Source organism: Clupea harengus, chromosome 1, assembly GCF_900700415.2.
Source record: "Clupea harengus chromosome 1, Ch_v2.0.2, whole genome shotgun sequence".
Lineage (NCBI taxonomy): Eukaryota > Metazoa > Chordata > Actinopteri > Clupeiformes > Clupeidae > Clupea > Clupea harengus.
The window spans coordinates 16,210,746-16,232,957 of record NC_045152.1 but is presented as its reverse complement, the minus strand read 5'-3'; the positions used below and the strand labels follow the sequence as shown (position 1 = coordinate 16,232,957).

General features: G+C 43.9%; 1 protein-coding gene and 1 long non-coding RNA gene across 3 annotated transcripts in view; one reads left to right on the top strand and one right to left on the bottom strand.

The window, feature by feature from the left end:
• The window catches only part of zgc:174164 (uncharacterized protein LOC570656 homolog), a 27,658-nt gene extending 5,527 nt beyond the window's left edge, over positions 1–22,131 (top strand). Inside the window, exons 8-23 of one of the 2 annotated variants that reach the window (XR_006152395.1) lie at positions 1,614–1,685; positions 1,815–1,987; positions 2,293–2,383; positions 4,272–4,405; positions 7,240–7,411; positions 7,694–7,783; positions 8,005–8,200; positions 9,407–9,512; positions 14,743–14,926; positions 15,091–15,177; positions 15,611–15,716; positions 15,981–16,122; positions 16,565–16,646; positions 16,852–16,886; positions 21,215–21,417; positions 21,460–22,131. Coding sequence is in view for 1 of the 2 variants with exons in the window: in XM_031568847.2 (XP_031424707.1) it covers positions 1,614–1,685; positions 1,815–1,987; positions 2,293–2,383; positions 4,272–4,405; positions 7,240–7,411; positions 7,694–7,783; positions 8,005–8,200; positions 9,407–9,512; positions 14,743–14,926; positions 15,091–15,177; positions 15,611–15,716; positions 15,981–16,122; positions 16,565–16,646; positions 16,852–16,886; positions 21,215–21,332 (1,788 nt within the window). In the remaining variant the exon portion in view is untranslated. Of the gene's footprint in view, positions 1–1,613; positions 1,686–1,814; positions 1,988–2,292; positions 2,384–4,271; positions 4,406–7,239; positions 7,412–7,693; positions 7,784–8,004; positions 8,201–9,406; positions 9,513–14,742; positions 14,927–15,090; positions 15,178–15,610; positions 15,717–15,980; positions 16,123–16,564; positions 16,647–16,851; positions 16,887–21,214 lie in introns of both variants that reach the window. The other variant, XM_031568847.2, reaches the window with a different exon arrangement.
• LOC122132876 lies at positions 4,291–5,149 on the bottom strand. Its single transcript, XR_006152396.1, has 3 exons — positions 5,136–5,149; positions 4,958–5,019; positions 4,291–4,416 (listed from the first exon to the last, which is right to left on the bottom strand). It is a non-coding gene; the product is annotated as an uncharacterized LOC122132876 (long non-coding RNA).
• Positions 22,132–22,212: the final 81 nt, after the last annotated feature.

Sequence of the window (22,212 nt, the reverse complement as noted above, 5' to 3'; positions counted from 1 at the left end):
GGTCGGGTTTATTCTTGTTCTGCCGTTACTCTTCTTATATTTGACATTGACTACGGAAATGGAAGATTCATTAGCTAAGCTAAAACATTTCTCATAACTGGACTTTCAATCAAAACGTGAATTGATCAATAATGGGAGACCAATGCCGTAGCTAAAATGTATGCTTGAAACGACGGGACAGAAGATAACTCGATCGACTTCTCACATCCAAAGCCAAAATGTTTTGAAAATATTTTGAACCTCAAGAATAGATTTGGTTTTGGACGTACAGCAGAGACTAAATATTAGCAGGGGGGGGGGGGTATCTCACCCCTCATTCGCTAACATTACATTGATATCAGAGAAAGCCCTTGCTCCGTTAATTTCCCGTTCTCTTAGGATTGTTTAATGTCTATGTAAAGCCATTTAACATCAAACAAGTGGTTGTGATCACTTTGGTGAGCTGATTTTGAGAAATTAAACTTAAATTGCAGCTAAAGTTGTACATAATCACACATATTAACACGAGTTCATCACAAACTAGCAGCTGCCAACTGTATGTAGCCACCTTACCTATGTTAGAATGCTGATATGAAAAACAACCAGTAGTCAATGTGCAAGCTGCCAATTGAATGGTGATTTAAGCTACTGTATTGGGTTTATATATTTGTAAATCTGACTCTGAAAGAGTCAGTGCCTCACCAGCCACGAACCTCACCGCACGTTACTGTTCCAGGTAATCCCAAATAGGGATGTCGCTGTCGCTTTCTCCCGACTTTTGCCGCCATGATACCAGGTGGGGGGCGTGTAGTAAAAGTGGTACGGCGGAAGATAGACGCTATGTATGAAATCAATTGACATCTATGAAATACATTGACAAAGGCGAAAACTAAGGACATTTTCTCTATAATTCTATTTTATTTTAGTTAGTTTTGTAAAGACACAATATAGTTTCAGTTAGTTATCGTTTTTTTATAAAGCCTCGTTTTTATTTCAGTTAACGAAAAGAAAAATCACACCTCGTTTTCGTTTGTTCGTTAGTTTTCGTTAACTATAATAACCTTGGTGTGTATGTGTGTTGAGCAGTGTGTGTGTATGTGTGTTGAGCAGTGTGTGTGTGTGTGTGTGTGTTTGAGCAGTGTGTGTGTGTGTGTGTGTGTGTTGAGCAGTGTGTGTGTGTGTGTGTTGAGCAGTGTGTGTGTGTGTGTGTTGAGCAGTGTGTGTGTGTGTGTGTGTGTGTTGAGCAGTGTGTGTGTGTGTGTGTGTTGAGCAGTGTGTGTGTGTGGGTGTATGTTTGTTGAGCAGTGTGTGTGTGTGAGTGTGTATGTGTGTTGAGCAGTGTGTGTGTATGTGTGTTGAGCAGTGTGTGTGTGTGTGAGTGTATGTGTGTTGAGCAGTGTGTGTGTGTGTGTGTGTGTGTGTATGTGTGTTGAGCAGTGTGTGTGTGGGTGTGCCAGTCAGTGCTGTAACTATGTTGATAGTGTGTGTGCTGTGTATTTCAGTACTATAGGTGCATTGATTTGTGTGTGCAAGTGTGTGTGTGTGTGTGTGTGTGTGTGAGTGGGTTTCAGTGCTAAAAGTGTGTTCATGAGTGTCCTCAGTGTCAGCTTGTGTTCTTTGTTTGATGTCACCAGTACGACTTCAAGAAGCAGAACATGACAGCAGTGAGAGAGGAGGCAGTACAGCTGGCCAACCTCCTGGATGGGGTGAGTGTCTGCTCTCTGCAAAAACACCTGGACTTTATCTGTGTGTGTGTGTGTGTGTGAGAGGAGGGGAACCCCTTCAGTGTGGACGAGGGCTCGGCTAACGTGTGTGTGTGTGTGTGTGTGTTTTAGTACTATAAGCGTCTGAACGTGCGTGTGGTTCTGGTGGGCCTGACGGTGTTTGAGGAGGAGAACCCCTTCAGTGTGGACGAGGGCTCGGCAGGGGACGTGTTGGGGCGCTTCGTCAGCTGGAGACGCACAGTACTGCTCCCCAAGAGGAGACACGACGTGGGACAACTCATAGTGTGAGTGACGGCAGTACTCTCTCACACACACACACAAACACACACACACACACACACACACACACACACACACACACTCACACACACTCACACGGCATGGGACAGCTCATAGTGTGAGTGACAGCAGTACTCTCTCACACACTCAGACACACTCTTTCACACTCTCTCACACACATACACACTCTCACACACACACACACACACACACACACACTATCACTCACACTCTCACACACACACACACTCGATCAAAATCCTACACACACACACACCAACCTGAGCATTCTTTGATGTGTGTGGTGTAGGGGGCGGTCCGGTGCGTACCCCAATGGCGTGCTGGGAATGGCCTTCGTTGGCACCGTGTGTTCTGTGCACAACTCTGGAGGAATCAACGTGGTGAGTGGATGTTAATGAGCAGTTGTACTTGTCTATAAATCTGCATATGAATCTGAATAAATGTATCTGAAGTAATGCAGCATTAGAACATCTATCTGCACTTCTGCCAATGACAAGATGGATGCAGATGTAAATAACATGCTGATGAAATCAATGTTGAAACATGGACTAGCCCACAAAACATCAGATTTCCATGTGTCTGTAAACACACTAATTTATGTGGAAACAAGAAGTAAGATAGCAGTTAGCAGTTAGATAGCAGTTAGATAGCGGTTAGATAGCGGTTAGCAGTTAGATAGCGGTAGTATAGCGGTTAGCAATTAGATAGCGGTTAGCAGTTAGATAGCGGTTAGCAATTAGATAGCGGTTAGCAGTTAGATAGCGGTTAGCAATTAGATAGCAGTTAGCAGTTAGATAGCGGTTAGCAGTTAGATAGCGGTTAGCAGTTAGATAGCAGTTAGCGGTTAGATAGTTGTTAGCAGTTAGATAGCGGTTAGCAGTTAGATAGTGGTTAGATAGCAGTTAGCGGTTAGCAGTAAGATAGTGGTTAGCAGATAGATAGCAGTTAGGGGTTAAATAGCAGTTAGCGGTTAGCAGTTAGATAGCGGTTAGCAGTTTGATAGCGGTTAGCAGTTTGATAGCGGTTAGCACTTAGATAGCGGTTAGCAGTTAGATAGCAGTTAACGGTTAGATAGTAGTTAGCAGTTAAATGTGTCAAGCATGTGTCCGTTGTATAAACTCTAATAGTTAGATGGCTAAGGGCCATATTTACAAAGGATGTTTAGCCTGTGTTTTACTGGTCAACGTCTGCACCTTAAACATTTGTTAAACATAGCTTGTACGCCCACTGCACTGTAAACACTTGTTAAACATAGCTTGTACGCGCACAGCTAAATAGCAGTGAGTGCTATTTCTGAACACTAATCATCACCTGTTGGCGCACTTCTAACTTGGCTAATCACACGAAGATCAGTGTTCAAAATGCAGCATACCCTTCTGCCACACACCCCCTCCCCCCAGATAAAACAAACACCTAACCTTGAGTTAACACACCCACGTCTGTTAACGGAGGGTAAGAGTTTGTTTAATCAGGGGTACGTGTGTTAACGGAGGGTTAGAGTGTGTTTAATCAGGGGTGTGTGTGTGTTTGTGTGTGTTAACGGAGGGTTAGAGTGTGTTTAATCAGGTGTGTGTGTGTGTTTGTGTGTGTTAACGGAGGGATAGAGTGTGTTTAATCAGGGGTAGGGTGTTTTTAAGCCCTTGCGTGTGTGAAATCCTGTCGGCAACCTGATCCTCCTTCTGTTTTATTTATTAAGAGTGTGTGTTCAGAGCTGGTGTGACCACGCTCACAGCCAGGGGATAAAGATATATATATACACACACACACACACAGACACACATGCACACACACACACACACACACACACACACACGTGCACGCACACACACACACACATACATACACAAGAGTTATAAAGGTATAAAACTAACGTCTGTTCCGCTCCATTTACAATAGCAACACATGTAGAAATGACACACTAACAGTATAAACAACAACAACAGCACAGGTAGAAATGACACACTAACAGTATAAACAACAACAACACATGTAGAAATGACACACTAACAGTATAAACAACAACACATGTAGAAATGACACACTAACAGTATAAACAACAACACATGTAGAAATGACACACTAACAGTATAAACAGTCAGATTCTCTGAATGTGTATCATAAATGTAAGGATGTTGTGTTCAAAGAGGACATCACAGTTTCATAGTCCTCCCCCCCCTCCACACACACACACACACACACACACACACACACACACACACACACACACACAGTGGGGTAACTGTATTCAAATTCAGATTCTTCTCCCAGTTCAGCGGCGATGATGTGGCTGGGTTCTCTACAGTGTTGGCCCACGAGATGGGACACAATCTTGGCATGGGTCACGATGGCGGGGGTTGCTCCTGCGACGGACAGAGTGGCTGCATCATGGCACCGTCCGCTGGGTACGTGAACCCTGCTCTCAGTCACACACACACACACACACACACACACACACACACACACAGTCTGTACAGTCCTCTGACACACCACAGGCAGGAATATACAGTGAGACTAAAGTTCAGTTTTAAATGAAATTAAGCCGTGTTGAGTAGACGTGAGACAGGGGTGTGGGTGTGTGCGTGCGTGTGTGTGTGAGTGTTGGCTGTCTCTCAGCACCCTGTGTCAGCTGCTAGACTAAGAGTGAACACACACACACACACACACACACACACACAGCTGCCAGACTATGATTGAAACAGTATAACACACACATGCACATATGTAACGGAGGTAATCTTTCCCTCGCTGTTTCACTCTGCGTTGTGTAGTTTAAGGATGACACAGCCACCGACCTGGTATTCGCACATTTATTGCTCTGATACATGCAAATGAAGAAAATAAAATCAGTCGGACAGAAGCTAGCCAGTCGCTCAGCTCCTCTGTCTCATACATCCAAGGAAAGAGAGCGCGCACAAACACGTCCGTGAAATACACAAGTGTAAAACGTGACCCACCTGATAGACGCAAATGAAGAAAAGAAAATCAGTCGGACAGAAGCTAGCCAGTCGCTCTGCTCCTGTCAACACAAATCAGGCAAGCCACTTAAAATAATATGCACAAAACAAGCTCTTCCATATCGTCACATGTAGGCTAGTTAACTTGTTAGCGTGTGTTTGTAGGACGTATACCTACCTCTGTCACATCCACGGAAAGAGACAGAGGAAAGGAAGAACACAGAGACAACTTCTTAATCCCACCCACTTCAAAACATTGTATCCAAATAAACTCGGGAACCAATAATCTGCACCTTGACCGTGCTGGAGAATTAACCCATGAAGGGGGGGGAATTCAGGGAAGCATATTAAACCCTGCTAGACTAAGAGTGAACACACACACACACACAGCTGCCAGAATATGATTGAAACAGTATAACACACATATGCACATACACACACACACACACAGCTGCCAGACTATGATTGAAACAGTATAACACACACATGCACATACACAGCTGAACAAACCCTCAGTGTCTCCTGTAAGTGAAGTCATTAATCATTTGTATCTAGTATCTTTGAACATGACTGTGTTCATTGGTAACGGTGCTGCATGAGTCCATACAAGTGAATTGAAAAGGAATTAACATGATTGAATGATTGAGCATGAATGGTTGAGTTGGAGGATTCGGAAAGATCAGAATTCTACTCTCAGGCAGTGGCAAAGACGGAAGAGTGAGAGAGAATCAAGTGGCACTGTGTGTGTGTGTGTGTGTGTGTGTGTGTGTGTGTGTGTGTGTGTGTGTGTGTGTGTGTGTGTGTGTGTGTGTGTGTGGCACGGTGGCTCCGGTGCTGGCACTGCCGCCTCACAGCAAGAAGGTCATGGGTTCGATTCCCGCATGGGGCGCTGTTGGCTCTGTGGGGCAGGTCCTCCCCAGACCTTCAGTGGTCAGGTGGGCTATCTCCCGGGCCTTTCTGTGTGGAGTTTGCATGTTCTCCCCGTGTTCACAAGGGGTTTCCTCCACTAAAAAACCCCAACAGAAAAAACAGAACACTCTTCGTCGGTCCCTGACCAAGACAGACGGTCCACCTCACCTGGTCCCCGCGCGCTTAAAAGCTGCCCACTGCTCCTGGGGTCCTGGAGGAAGGACAGTCCGGGATGGGATAAATGCAGAAGATAAATTCACAAACGACCTCAGGCCTGCGTGTGTGTGTGTGTGTGCGTGCGTGTGTGTGTGTGTCCTGTGTCGCCTCCATGTATTCACGTGTGTTGCAGTGTGTCGCTTGTGCGATTAAAGTCTGACAATTATATATTATCAACCAATGATGTGTTCACTCTGAATCAACCAATGATGTGTTCACTCTGAATCAACCAATGATGTGTTCACTCTGAATCAACCAATGATGTGTTCACTCTGAATCAACCAATGATGTGTTCACTGATTCAACCAATGATGTGTGGGCTCTGAATCAACCAATGATGTGTTCACTCTGAATCAACCAATGATGTGTGAGCTATGAATCAACCAATGATGTGTTCACTGATTCAACCAATGATGTGTTCACTCTGAATCAACCAATGATGTGTAAACTCTGAATCAACCAATGATGTGTTCACTCTGAATCAACCAATGATGTGTTCACTCTGAATCAACCAATGATGTGTCACTCTGAATCAACCAATGATGTGTTCACTCTGAATCAACCAATGATGTGTTCACTCTGAATCAACCAATGATGTGTTCACTCTGAATCAACCAATGATGTGTTCACTCTGAATCAACCAATGATGTGTTCACTCTGAATCAACCAATGATGTGTTCACTCTGAATCAACCAATGATGTGTTCACTCTGAATCAACCAATGATGTGTTCACTGATTCAACCAATGATGTGTGGGCTCTGAATCAACCAATGATGTGTTCACTCTGAATCAACCAATGATGTGTTCACTCTGAATCAACCAATGATGTGTGGGCTCTGAATCAACCAATGATGTGTTCACTCTGAATCAACCAATGATGTGTGTGCTCTGAATCAACCAATGTGTGTGTGTGTGTGTGTGTGTGTGTGTGTGTGTGTGTGTGTGTGTGTGTGTGTGTGTGTGTGTGTGTGTGTGCTCTGATTCATGAATGCTAGTATCCATAGCAAGTGTCATCATGGAACCCAACTAAGCAGAGCTTTGTGAACCATTCTGCTTTTTCTAATTCTGCTGTGGAACATTCTAGAACTATACCTATAAGACAAAAGACCTGCAGTCTGTTTCCTCACGGTTGTGTCTGTTCCCTGTCCGGCCACAGGGGGGCGCCCTTGTTCAGTGACTGCAGTGGGGACGACTTCCAGCAGCTGATCCTGGGGGGAAGGGGGGGCTGTTTACTGAACCAGCCCCCGCCCTCTGACGTGGTTACCGTGGCGGTGTGCGGCAACGCAGTCCTGGAGGAGGGAGAGGAGTGTGACTGCGGAACTCCAGAGGTGTGTCACACAGCTGTGTGTGTGTGTGTGTGTGTGTGTCACTGCTGGATTGGTGTGTGTGTCACTGCTGGATTGGTGTGTGTGTCACTGCTGGTTTGGTGTGTGTGTCACTGCTGGTTTGGTGTGTGTGTGTGTGTGTTTTCCACCAGCCTGGCTTAATCTAAAGACAGGACTACATGTGTTTGTGATTCAGGACTACGTGTGTTTGTGTATCAACAGCATGATGATTGTGTGTGTGTGTGTGTGTGTGTGTGTGTGTGTGTGTGTGTGTTTTTCTAACAGGAGTGTAAGAGTCGGTGCTGTGACGCAGCCACCTGCCGTCTCACGTCTGGCTCGGTGTGTGCTGAGGGAGCCTGCTGTCAGGACTGCCAGGTGACTGCACTGCATGCTGGGAAAAAAAGCCACTGCCTGGAGTATTCCATATCGTCACCTTCCTGACTGGGACCTGTGTGTGTTTATAGACCTCATGCTACTCAGCACTCTTATGCTAACAGAACTTCTGCTCTCTGTGTGTGTGTGTGTGTGTGTGCGCGTGCGTGTGTGTGTGTGTGTGTGCGTGTGTGTGCGCGTGCGTGTGTGTGTGTGTGTTTCAGTTTAGAGTGGCAGGATCAGAATGCAGAAGGTCGGAGAACCAGTGTGACCTGCCTGAGTTCTGTAGCGGTTCCTATGCGTTCTGCCCTGGGGATTACTACCTGATGGACGGTCTGTCCTGTGCTAATGGAGAAGCCTTCTGCTACGAGGGACGCTGCCAAACTTATGACTACCAGTGCAAGCAGCTGTTCGGCCCAAGTACTCTACCGCACACACTCACACACACACACTCACACACACATACACACACACACACCTGTTCGGCCCAGGTATTCTACCGCACACACACACACACACACACACACACACCTGTTCAGCCCAGATACTTATGTAATAGAGGGTGTATCGGGCGGAATTTTTCTGTCCGAGCCCGGCCCGCGTCCGACAGAGTAGTGCCCGAGCCCGGCCCGAGACCGAAAGCCATTCAAATATTTAGTCCGAACCCGACCCAAGCCAGACGGAGTCAATGTCTCAACTAATACTAATGACACGTTTACGTACGTTTTTTACGAATAGCCTGCCTTTATTAAACTCGGGCATCAACAGATAAATGCACCTGAACAACGCTTGTTTGTGTGAGCAACGCATAAGCATATTTAAATTAAATTATTCGCATTGCAAGAACGGAATGAAATAGCCTACACATTACACACGTCATACACCAGAGGAGGCACAACAAACAAGTCTTACCATTAAAGATCTTTTTTTTTTCTTGAAAACTTTATGGCAACGTTCGTTATAAAACTATCTACATAGTCCAACCATTGAGGTTTAATCCATGTTGTTGTGGAGAAAAAGGATGGCAGCAATCTTATTTCATTAAAACTTCACACTTCTTACATTGGACATATCCAACAGCCTCATTATAATCTGCATCGACTACTAAGCAGAAATATCTCCATACAGTAGATTTCCCTTCGTTTAGTATCGTTTAAAACTCTCCAGATGACCGTTTGTTTTTCACTTCCTCCATGATGCCTGTAATCGCGTTGTCACAGCTAGGACATAAACAAATTCCCGCCACAGGAAGAAGGCTGTTATCCTAAATGTGATTTATGTTATTCTCAAAAACGAACTTCTGCATTATGTGAGGCAGACACGTTGACTTCGCTACTTATTAAGATATTTTAAATATGGAATGTTCAATGCCTTATCATGCTGATGTGTCCGAACCCGACCCGAGCCCGAGTAAAATTTCTAAATAGTTGGCCGAACGTTATTACACACACACACACACACACACACACACACACACACACACACACACATACACACACACATTTATGCTGAGACTCTCTCTCCTGTGTCACACACACACACAGAAACACACACACGCACGCACATACAGAAACACACACACACACACTTATGCTGAGACTCTCTCTCCTGTGTCTCCTCCATCAGCCGCCACTAAAGCAGACGACCGATGTTTCGCTACTTTCAACATCAGAGGAGACAAGTTTGGCAACTGTGGCTACAGCGGTTCCGAGGCAATCCGATGTGCCTTAGAGTAAGTCACAAATCTGCTCACCTTTCTATCATGGTTTGCCCATAATCTGCACCTTTGATTTGATCCAGTTGTATCAAGACTTCCAATTTAGCACAGGTATACATGTCCATTAGCGTAGCACAGGTATACAGGTATACATGTCCATTAGTGTAGCACAGGTATACATACATGTCCATTAGTGTAGCACAGGTATACATGTCCATTAGTGTAGCACAGGTATACAGGTATACATGTCCATTAGCGTAGCACAGGTATACAGGTATCAGTGTCTCCCCAACCATTATATTAGGGGGGCGCCCCGCCCCCCCAACGGCACCCCCCCCCCCCTGGAAGGTCAAGTTAATTTTGTTCAATTTGATTTTCTATAAAGCGCCAGATCACAACGGAAGTAATTTAAGGTTACTTTCCTATAGAACAGGTCTATAGCTTGTTCTTTTATTAAAAAAATAAATAGCCTTATGTTATTTATCTTATTTACACGACGGCATGTATTTCTGTCTCTACATGGTCACGCGTTTACAATTCTCCTCTGCTCTCTGTATCGCGCATGGCAGAGTTCCGTGCGCGTGCGCGCACACACACAGGTGAGCACGCTCCCACCAGCAGACAGAATTGGGCTTAAGAATCAGTGCACAGCTACGGACACTTTTAAGCTTTAAAAAACATTCCAGGCGTTCATGAATCCGGAGATCTTTTCCTAGGTAGGGTCGACAATGAGGCCCAATGAGAATGGCTACAACAGACGTGGAAACAGAACGTACGTACATGTCCGCACCGAAAATTCAGAAATAGATCTGGCTTCCATTTTTTATCATTTTCCGCGAGTTGTGCGTGGCCCTTTTTACATAGAGTCTGGTAATAAATCTATGAAATGTAATGAAAATTATTTATTTTGCTGTGAATAATGAAGGAAGCAATAATCCGATTATTTGCCAAACCCTCAAGAGCTGTTGCCATGGAGATTTAACGTTACTTTCTGTTTAAGGTAGCAGCTAGTGTTGAAGAATGGATGACTTGAAATTGGACGACTTTAAATTAATATATGAAATTGAACATCAACACCTATACGGATAAAATAAATAAACAAGGATAGCAAAACAGATTGATAAGCATAGAATGAGAACGGCAGAAACACAGGCAGGACGTCAGATGACGAGACAGATCAGTGACACAGGCTGTTTTTTTCGTCATATGAAGGCTGAGACATTCATAACATTTATTCAGTCTTACTGGTCCTTTTGTAATGCCAACATGTGCACTTTGTTGTGGATAAGTAAAGCCTATTTTGCTACATTTTTGTAGTCCTGGTAATCTTTTGTTTGGCTTATTGGTGAGGTTATTAAGAGGACCATTTCTCAATCGTTTTGTTCTTGATGAATTAATGTTTGTTTATTAATCAATTATTTTTCAACAAATAACTCAATTATAATTACAAAGAGGACAATTCAAACTTTATCGCAACTTTCACTTGTTTCGCCAATTTCATTGCAACAAAACCTAAAAAAAAAACTTTCATCGCAACTTTTTGGAAAAGCTCCTGCGAAATCAGGAATTTTAGGCCGCAAATATCTAAAAATTTTTCCAGAAGCCCAGAAAGATACAACTGCAGCGACAAAAGCTGCACACTTTGTGGATAATTGTCATAAAAAGACATGTTTCGATGGTTAGTTCAATGTACAGTTCAAATAATTGTTCAGTTGTTATATTGACTGCTGTCATTAAAAGAAACACATGAACACCATGATTCCTTTAAGTGTTTGTGTCGGTGGCCGCGCCGCACCGCGCCGGACCCCCCCCCCAAAGCTGTAAACCTAGGGGAAACACTGGGTATACATGTCCATTAGTGTAGCACATGTATACATGTCCATTAATGTAGCACAGGTATACATGTCCATTAGTGTAGCACAGGTATACATGTCTATTAGTGTAACACAGGTATACATGTCCATTAGTCTAGCACAGGTATACATGTCCATTAGTGTAGCACAGGTATACATGTCCATTAGTGTAGCACAGGTATACATGTCCATTAGTGTAGCACAGGTATACATGTCTATTAGTGTAACACAGGTATACATGTCCATTAGTGTAGCACAGGTATACATGTCCATTAGTGTAGCACAGGTAGTATACATGTCCATTAGTGTAGCACAGGTATACATGTCCATTAGTGTAGCACAGGTATACATACATACATACATGTCCATTAGTGTAGCACAGGTATACAGTGGGGAAAATAAGTATTTGACCCCCTGCCGATTTCGCAAGTTTGGCCACTTGCAAAGAAATGTGTGATCTATAATTGTAATAGTAGGTCTATTTTAACAATGAGAAACAGAATATCAACAAAAACATCCAGAAAACTGCATTTTATAACAGTTATGAATTTATTTGCATTTGTTGCGGCAAAAAATCATGAGAGTGACGAGACCAACGTCGGGGACTGTGGCATTCCCTGACGTTGGTCTCACTCTCATGATTTTCTTTTTTTTCTAAAGATGATTTGATTTTGTAACGAGTAACAAAGGTTTCAGGGGAAATGTATCGGAGTAAAAGTATCAGTTTCCTTTGCAAAATGTAGCAAAGTAAAAGTAAACAGAAATATAAGTAGGAAAGTAAAGTACAGATATCCAAAAAAACGACTTAAGTACAATAACAAAGTATTTCTACTTCGTTACTATACAACACTGCCATTAATATTGCACAGGTATACATAGTAGCAGTAGCCTACTGTAGTGACCAGCCAAGCTAACGTTAGCTTGTTCAGTAGTAGGCTACTGCGGGGTCAGCCCTATGTTCCCACAGCCCTATGTTCCCACATTTCTAAGGATTTTTTTTTCACTGACAATTTTGAAAATTAGGCCCTATGTTCCCACAGCCCTATGTTCCCACAGACCTATGTTCCCAGATTTATTTTTTAAAAATTAGTCCCGATGTTCCCACAGCCCTATGTTCTAGGGTTAGGGTTAAGGTTAGGGTTAGGGTTAGAGTTTGGAAGCTAGCTAGCTCCTTCAAATTGCCAGCTATGGAATGGTGAACCCTTAACTACCAGGCAGGGGTAGAAATGTGGGAACTGTAGGAACATAGGGCCTAATTTTGTAATGAATATTAGAAAATGTGGGAACACAGAGCTGTGGGAACATAAGACCTCATTTTGAAAAAGCTCTTAGAAATGTGGGAACATAGGGCTGTGGGAATATAGGGCTGTGGGAACATTGGGCTGTGGGAACATAGGGCTGTGGGAACATTGGGCTGTGGGAACATAGGGCTGTGGGAACATAGGCACGCTCCCGCTACTGCAGGCTAGCCAGCCAGCTAGCTAACGTTAGCCTGCTCAATAGTACGCTACTGCGGGCTAGCCAGCCAGCTAGCTAATGTTAGCCTGTACAGTAGTAGCCTACTGCAGGCAAGCCAGCCAGCTAGCTAACGTTAACCTGTACAGTAGTAGCTAATGTGGCAAGTGTAACAGCCCCAATGTGGCAAGTGCAAATGTCCCACCTTGCTCTGTTGATGCCTCAGCATGTATGTCTTACAAACGTAGCCTCTCGCTCCCTTGCCTGAATAAGGCCTTATTTCAAATTTGGGGGTAAATAAGGGGGTGTGGACAAATTCATTTACGACTATCCTTAAGACCAAACAATTTTGCCATATAATAGGGGTCATGTACGGCTATATTACGGAATAATAATACAAAAAAACTCATGAAACTGGCCTGGACAAAAATGAAGATACCCCTAGAAAAGATTGGAAATAATTTGACCATAGGGACATGTTAAACTAAGGTGTGTCCTCTAATTAGCATTACAGGTGTCTTCAAACTTGTAATCAGTCAAGTCTGCCTATTTTAAGGGTGAAAAGTAGTCACTGTGCTGTTTGGTATCATGGTGTGTACCACACTGAACATGGACCACAGAAAGCTAAGGAGAGAGTTGTCTCAGGAGATTAGAAAGAAAATTATAGACAAGCATGTCAAAGGTAAAGGCTATAAGACCATCTCCAAGCAGATTTTTATTCCTGTGACTACAGTTGCACATATTATTCAGAAGTTTAAGGTCCAGGGTACTGTAACCAACCTCCTTGGAAGTGGCCGCAAGGGGAAAATTGATGACAAATTGAAGATACGGATAATACGAATGGTAACCAAAGAGCCCGGAACAACTTCGAAAGAGATTAGAGGTGAACTCCAAGGTCAAGGTACATCAGTGTCAGATCGCACCATCAGTCGCTGTTTGAGCCAAAGTCGACAGAGGAGGACACCACTGTTGAAAGCAAATCATAAAAAAGCAAGACTGGAATTTGCCAAAATGCATATTGACAAGCCACAGGGCTTCTGGGAGAATGTCTTTTGGACAGATGAGACAAAACTGGAGCTTTTTGGCAAGTCACATCAGCTCTATGTTAACAGACGCAAAAATGAAGCATACAAAGAAAAGAACACTGTACCTACTATGAAACGTGGAAGAGGCTCGGTTATATTCTGGGGCTGCTTTGCTACATCTGGCACAGGGTGTCTTGAATCTGTGCAGGGTATAATGAAATCTCAAGACTATCAAGGCATTCTGGAGCGAAATGTGCTGCCCAGTGTCAGAAAGCTTGGTCTCAGTCGCAGGTCATGGGTCCTCCAACAGGATAATGTCTCAAAAAACACACCTAAAAACACCCAAGAATGGCTAAGAGCAAAACATTGGACTATTCTGAAGTGGCCTTCTATGAGCCCTGATCTATAGTAAATCCTGTTGAACATCTGTGGAAGGAGCTGAAACATGCAGTCTGGAGAAGGCACCCTTCAAACCCAAGAGAGCTGGAGCAGTTTGCTCACAAGGAGTGGGCCAAAATACCTGTTGACAGTTCTCATTGAGAGTTACAGAAATCGCTTGATTGCAGTGATTGCCTCAAAAGGTTGTGCAACAAAATATTAAGTTAAGGGTACCATCATTTTTGTCCAGGCCAGTTTCATTATTTATTTATTTTTAATTATTCTGTTGAACCACAATTAAAAAGCAATCATTAGTTAATTTTCAGTACATTTGTATTTATTATTACTTTTGTCAGTTTCAAGTTATATTAGTGACCATTGTGGGTTTTTCTTTCTTTATCGGAAGGGTACCAACAATTTTGTCCACGTCTGTACATTTGACAACAACATCCCATCTTGCACAGTTCACTGTTAAAAACTCTGTAGATTTGTATTTGTGTATGACCGTCATCTTTGGCTGCTCCTCTCCCATAGAAACGTGATGTGTGGAAAGATCCAGTGCACCAACTTTGACTCAGACAACCAACCCGTAGGTGTGACCATCGGCACACAGAACCTAGGGGACGGGGTCGTTTGTAAGAACGCAGATTATAATTTGGGCACTGACGTACTTGACCCAGCTTACGTCAACCAGGGCAGTGTGTGTGCTCCCGGAAAGGTAAACGTGTGTGTGTGTGTGTGTGTGTGTCCTTCAGATGTATCCTCACACTTGGTCCTTTTCTTGCCCATTCTATTCCATGTGAAAGGGATAGGCAATTAGGCATTAAATGATGTGTGTGTGTGTGTGTGTGTGTGTGTGTGTGTGTGTGTCTGTCTCCACAGGTCTGTCTGACCCAAAAGTGTTTGAATGACTCGGCCCTGATTCAGGATACTAGCTGCAATGCTGGGGAGACATGCCATGGCAACGGGGTATGACATCACTAGCACAAGCACCGAGTTTAAGGCCGTACAAAAGGAATTACTGTCACCTAAAACAAGGATTTTTATATTTATATGGGCAAATTAACGGTGAAAGAGCTGGGTGAGTCTATTTGCACTGTGAAAGAGCTAGGTGAGTGTATTTACACTGTGAACCAGCTAGGTGAGTGTATTTACACTGTGAACCAGCTAGGTGTGTGTATTTACACTGTGAAAGAGCTAGGTGAGTTTATGGTGACTGGCACTGTGGATCTGCTGAGTTAGTGGAAGCCATAGAAACAATCTGCAGAAGAGAAAAGGAGAGAAAAGGAGAAAAAAGGGACTTCTTATCGATCAATCACAGCCCTACAAAAATCTCAAACTAAAAGTGTGTGTGCACACGCGCGCCTCTGTCTTGTGTGTGTGTGCGTGTGTGTGTGTGTAGGTGTGTAATAACGAGGCGAATTGCCACTGTAATGGCGGATGGGCCCCCCCTCGTTGTGACCGCGGCGGGAGAGGAGGCAGCGTGGACAGTGGCCCCGCCCAGATTGGTATGAACACACCCACTTCTACTCCTAGCTCCTCCCTTTCTTGAGCATTCAGGACGTGTAGCCATCAGGCTTCTCCTCAGAGCCCAGTGTGTGTGTGTGTGTGTGTGTGTGTGTCGTCCCCAGACCACTCTCTGCGTAACGGCCTGCTGATCTTCTTCCTGCTGGTGGTTCCTCTGGTGGTGGTGATCGTTCTCACCTGTGTGTGTGTGTGTGTGTGTGTGTTGTGTGTGTGTGTGTGTGTGTGTGTGTGTGTGTCGTCCCCAGACCACTCTCTGCGTGACGGCCTGCTGATCTTCTTCCTGCTGGTGGTTCCTCTGGTGGTGGTGATCGTTCTGGCGCTGCTCTACGTCTTCAGAAGAGACACTCTAGAACCCTGCCTGAGGGCCGTCCACTCCAAACCCTCCAGGTGTGCACACACACACACACACACTAGCACACATACACACACACACACACACTCACACACACTAGCACACACACACACACACACACACACTAGCACACACACACACTAGCACACATACACACACACACACACACTCACACACACTAGCACACACACACACACACACACACACACACACACACACACTAGCACACACACACACTAGCACACACACACACACACACACTAGCGCACACACACACACACACACACACACATTACTAGCACACACACTCACTAATCCAACACACACACACACACACACACACACAAACACACACATAGCTAGCACACCTCACTAATCCAACACACACCTCTCACACTATTATTTGTTATTCATTATTATTTGTGTGAAGTTTGTTTTGTTTGTTTGTGTAGTCCTCATGTTGTCCACTTCCCACAGGTCACATGACACCCAGTCCCAGGCCAATGGCAACCTGCAGAGAACCACCTCCCCCCAACAGCTGGCCCCCACAAACCCTCAGGTGTGTGTGTGTGTGTGTGTGTGTGTGTGTGTGTGTGTGTGTGTGTGGATGTGCGGATGTGCAAGTGTGTGTGTGTGTAGTAGTGTGTGTGCGCGTGTGTGTGTGTGTGTGTGGATGTGCAAGTGTGTGTGTGTGTGTGTGTGTGCTAGTGTGTGTGTATTTGTGTGTGTACAGATTGCCATGTTTCTTTTTGTGTCTCTTCCAGCCTTTCCCTCCGTATCAGTCAGAAGCTTCAGTCAGGTATGTCTCACTCTCTCTCTCTCTCTCTCTCTCTCTCTCTCTCTCCCTCTCTGTCTCTCTCTCTCTCTCCCTCTGTCTCTCTCTCTCCCTCTCTCTCTGTATCTCTCCCCCTCTCTCTCTACATTTACATTTACATTTAGTCATTTAGCAGACGCTTTTGTCCAAAGCGACGTACAAGGGAGAGAACAGTCAAGCTAAGAGCAATAAAAAGCATGGTGTAACAATAAATACTACTTTACATGAGAATTAGAAAACAACAACCTAGAAAAAAGGAAAAAGAAGTGCAGGAATGTAACTGCTGAAGTGCAAGTTAAGCGCTAGTCAGGTGCCAGTTAGGAAGGGAGGTGCTCTCTGAAGAGTTGGGTCTTCAAAAGCTTCTTGAAGATAGAGAGGGACGCCCCTGCTCTGGTAGTACTAGGCAGTTCGTTCCACCAACGTGGAACTACAAATGAGAATAGTCTGGATTGCCGTGCTTGCACAGACGGCAGTGCCAAACGACGCTCACTAGACGAGCGCAGCGTTTTGGGTGTAACATTTGCCCTTACAAAAGCATTTAGGTAGGTGGGAGCAGAACCCGCAAGCACTCTGTAGGCAAGCATAAGTGACTTGAACTTAATGCGAGCAGCTACTGGCAGCTAGGGCTGCAACTAACGATTATTTTGGTAATCGATTAATCTATCGACAATTTTTTCGATTAATCGACTAATCTAATGATTATTTCCCATAGCAAATTAAAATAACGACTCAAAATGTTGGAATTTGAATTTCAAATGTATTTGAGTAACAAATGTAATCATCATAATACATAAATTAAATAGTAATACAAATTAAAGTGCAAATATGCTTTTAAAAGTAAAGAGAAAGTGCAAATAAAGTTTTAAAAGTAACTGAAATTAGCAATCAAGCCTCTGCAAGTGCAAAATGACATTCAAATTCAACTTATGAAATATATATTTTTTTCCACAATCTTTTGTTTGAAGAATGCTAAGTGGAGGAGGTTAACTACTCAGAACAAACGAAAATACAGGCTACTCTGATAATTCACTGATTTACTACATTGCACTTAACATAACTGAAATAGCAAGCATCCTCCATGAGACGTTCTGTTTTCCAACATGTAAGCTTAAACCTTACTATAAGTTATAGATATATCATATATGTCTATGATAATTGCTGCTAGACACGCACTGTTCTTGTGCTCCCACAGCTCATTCTCTTTGAAATACTGGAATAGTGCTTCTTTAACTACTTATAATTGACCATCATTGAGAAAAATGACAACTTTTCTGTTAGCCATATCTCATATGCAGCAGCTACTAAAGCTAGCTTTGTTTATTGTTTCCATGGTAACATGAGCCGTCTCAGAATAATTCGCTTTTCAGTCGGCCATTTCTGATATGCAGCACATGAAGGTACGAGAACGGAGGGCAAAGAAAACGGTGCATGATTTGTATGCTAGGCTATTTGCAGATTATGTTCCATTTTTCTCAATGATGGTCAATTATTATTAGTTAAAGATGCACTATTTTGCACTTCCTATAGTGCATTGCAATGCCGAATGAAAATTACCGGTAGCTCTGCTAGCGTCTGCCAAAAAAAAAAATATATATATATATTTTTATTTTTTATATATTGTATGACGCGTCGACAATAAAAATCATCGTCGACAATTTTTCACAATCGACGTCGTCGATTTCGTCGACTAATCGTTGCAGCTCTACTGGCAGCCAGTGGAGCTCAATGAGTAGCGGGGTGACGTGTGCCCTTTTCGGTTGGTTGAACACCAGACGCGCCGCCGCGTTCTGGATCATCTGTAGTGGTTTCACCACGCAAGCCGGCAGGCCCGTTAGGAGGGCGTTGCAGTGGTCAAGGCGGGAACTCACCAAGGTTTGCACCAGCAGCTGGGTGTCATACTGGGTTAGGTACGGCCTGATTTTGCGGATGTTGTATAGCGCAAAGCGGCACAACCTGGAGACAGAGGCGATGTGGGCCGTGAAGGTCAGTTGGTCATCAATAATGACCCCGAGGTTTCTTGCTGTTTTGGATGGAACAAGAGATAAAGAGTCAGTATTGATATTGATGTTGTGGTGGATGACCTGTTTGGCTGGGAAGACCATCAGTTCCGTTTTGGCCAGGTTCAGCTGAAGGTGATTTTTCATCCATGTGGAATATATCAGCGAGACAGTCCGAGATCCGCGCCGAGACCGTGGTGTCCTCAGGAGGGAATGACAGAAACAGTTGAGTATCATCGGCATAACAGTGGAAAAAACCATGCGAGCGGATGATAGGGCCCAACGAGGTGGTGTAAATGGCAAAGAGAAGTGGTGCCATCACCGAGCCTTGGGGCACCCCAGTGGTGAGGCGGTGAGGTACAGACAGCTGACCTTGCCATGACACGTTGAACGAGCGCCCAGTGAGGTAGGATTCAAACCAGGAGTGCGCATTGCCAGAAATGCCCATACTTGACAGTATGGACAGAAGGATGCGGTGGTTGACTGTATCAAACGCAGCTGATAAGTCAAGCAGGACGAGAGCCGAGGATTGAGCTGCTGCTCTAGCTGTTTTTAAGGCCTCCGTTACAGACAACAGGGCTGTTTCGGTGGAGTGACCGCTTTTGAATCCAGACTGGTTCGGATCGAGGAGATTGTTCTTTGACAGGAACTCCGTGACCTGTTTGGAAGCTGCCCTCTCAATGGTTTTAGATAGGAGCGTGAGAAGTGAGACCGGTCGATAGTTTTCCACCTGAGTGGGATCGAGAGACGGCTTCTTGAGCAGCGGCGTTACCCGAGCCACTTTGAAAAGAGAAGGAAATGTTCCAGAATTAAATGAAGCATTAATCACCTGTGTTATTGCCGGTAAGACGGCAGGCGATATGGCTCTCTCTCCCCCTCTCTCTCTCTCTCTTTCTGTATCTCTCTCTCTCCCCCCTCTCTCTCTCTCTCTGTTTCTCTCTCTCTCTCTCTCTCCCCTCTCTCTCTCTCTCTCTCTCTTTCTGTATCTCTCTCTCCCTCCCTCTCTGTCTCTCTCTCACTCTTTCTTTCTGTATGTTGATGATTCTCTGATTTAAGATACTACAAAATAACTTCCCCAGGTTACTGCTTACACAGATGCCCCTGTAATTATTGGGGTGTAATGAGTCCTGTGTTCCAGACGTCAGGGAAGTATCCGACACTCAGAATGAAGTTAAACTATTTTAAAATAGCCAGGCCGAGGTTGTAGTTTATGTTTGTGAGGATGCCATTTTTGTCAATTCTGTGATTCTGTGATTGGATAGCCTAGAGGTTTTTGATATTCATTAATTGTGTTCTCCATATCAATAATTTTTTGGTAGATTTGGGTTTGTTCTGGGTTCCTGCCACATTTGCTATAGAGATTTTCAAAGTGGCTTCTCCATATCTCTCCATCTTGTATGGCAAGTTCCTCATGCTTCATTTTGTTAAGTGTATTCCAATTATTCCAGAAATTGTTTGAATCTATTGATTCTTCAATTTTCTTTAGCTGATTTTGGGTGAACTGTTCTCTCTTTTTTCTGAGTGTGTTTTTATATTTTATGAGCTCGTTGAAATAACTAAGGCGTAAACCAGGGTCATTGGGGTGTCTGTGCTTTTGGTTTGACAATAGCCTGACATTCTTTCTAATGGCTTTGCAATCTCTATCAACCCATTTTTCATTTTCTTGGCTATTCTTATGAGTTCTGTTAATTGTTTTAAGACTAGAAATTGATGCCGTTTGATGGAAAATGTTATTCAAGCTTTCAACCGCATGGTTCACGCCCTCCTTATTATGTGGGTTAGTATAGTTCAAAAATGATTCTATCAGAGGACTGACTTGGGGATGGCATGTATCTCTATCTCTCTTTCTCTCTGTCTTTCTCTCTCTCTCAGGGCCATTTACAGCACACCACTCAAAGACAGGGCCTCTGTCTCTCTCTCTCTTTCTCTCTGTATCACTCTCTCTTTCTCTTTCAGGGAACAATTCACAGCAGACCGCTCAAAGTCAGGATCTCTCTATTTCTTTCTTTCTCTCTCTCAAGGAACAATCCACAGCTCAAAGACAGGAACTTTCTCTCTCTCTTTCTCTCTCTCTTTCTCTCTCTCTCTCTCTCTCTCCCTCTCTCCCTCCCTCTAGTAGTACAGCACTTCTCTAGTGTCCTACAAACGACAATCAACAAAAAGTTTGTCCTAGATTGGTAATAACTCCTGCATTACGATAGCTGTTAATATGTCTAACAACATGTGTGGTGTGTGTGGTGTTGTGTGTGTGTTGTGTGTGTGTGTGTGTGTGTGTGTGTGTGTGTGTGGTGTGTGTGTGTGTGTGTGTGTGTGTAGCTATGACCCTTGGCAGAATAGTGAACTTAGGAACGGAGATGTTGCTCCTGCTCCTGCTCCGGCGTCTAGGCAGGGTCCAGGAGTTCCCCGACCCATCCCACCAAGACAAGTCCAGTGACATCACAGCACCCGACCCATCCCACCAAAACAAGTCCAGTGACATCACAGCACCCGACCCATCCCACCAAGACAAGTCCAGTGACATCACAGCACCCGACCCATCCCACCAAGACAAGTCCAGTGACATCACAGCACCGACCCGTCACTCACTGTCAATGTCCTCAAGGCAGGTTTGCTTCCTCATTTTATAGCATGAAAACTTTTTTTTCTGTTTGTGAATAATCAACACAATGAAATAACATAACAATACACACAAACATATATACACATGTAAATAAATGAATAAATAAATAAAACAAAATCATGTAAACAATGATAGTTTCTAAGTAAATATGCGCGTACATGAATACACAGCTGTTGGCTCTGGAATGAAGTGTGTGCGCGTGTGTGTGCGCGTGTGTGTGTGTGTGTGCGTGCAGCAGCCATCAAACCTCTAAATGTTCAGTTGTTTCGCTGTCTATGAAGGAAAGATATTGTCTGTATTGTTAGGTGCTTTGATTATTAGGTTGGGTCTTAGATTGATGTTATGTGTGTGTGTTCCAAAATGCTTCCAGTTGTACCAGAATACTGAATTATGAAGGAAATGATGGCTTCTGTTTATTTTAAAAAAAAATTAATCTCAATGTTATGTACCTTACTGGTATTAATGTACTGTGTGTATGCGACTGTATGTATGCTCTCCTTTGATGATGATGGAAGCATGCTTTCGTAAAGGAATAATTTCGTGGTAATTTGTAATCTCTGTATTTTAATGATGAACAAATATCAATGTATTAAAAGGGAATCTTTATTTTGTACACGAGCTCTGTGGCCTTTTATTGACTGCAGCACGTTGGCGCTGGTGCGCTTCGTTCCGTTCACAAGTCAAAGCTATACTG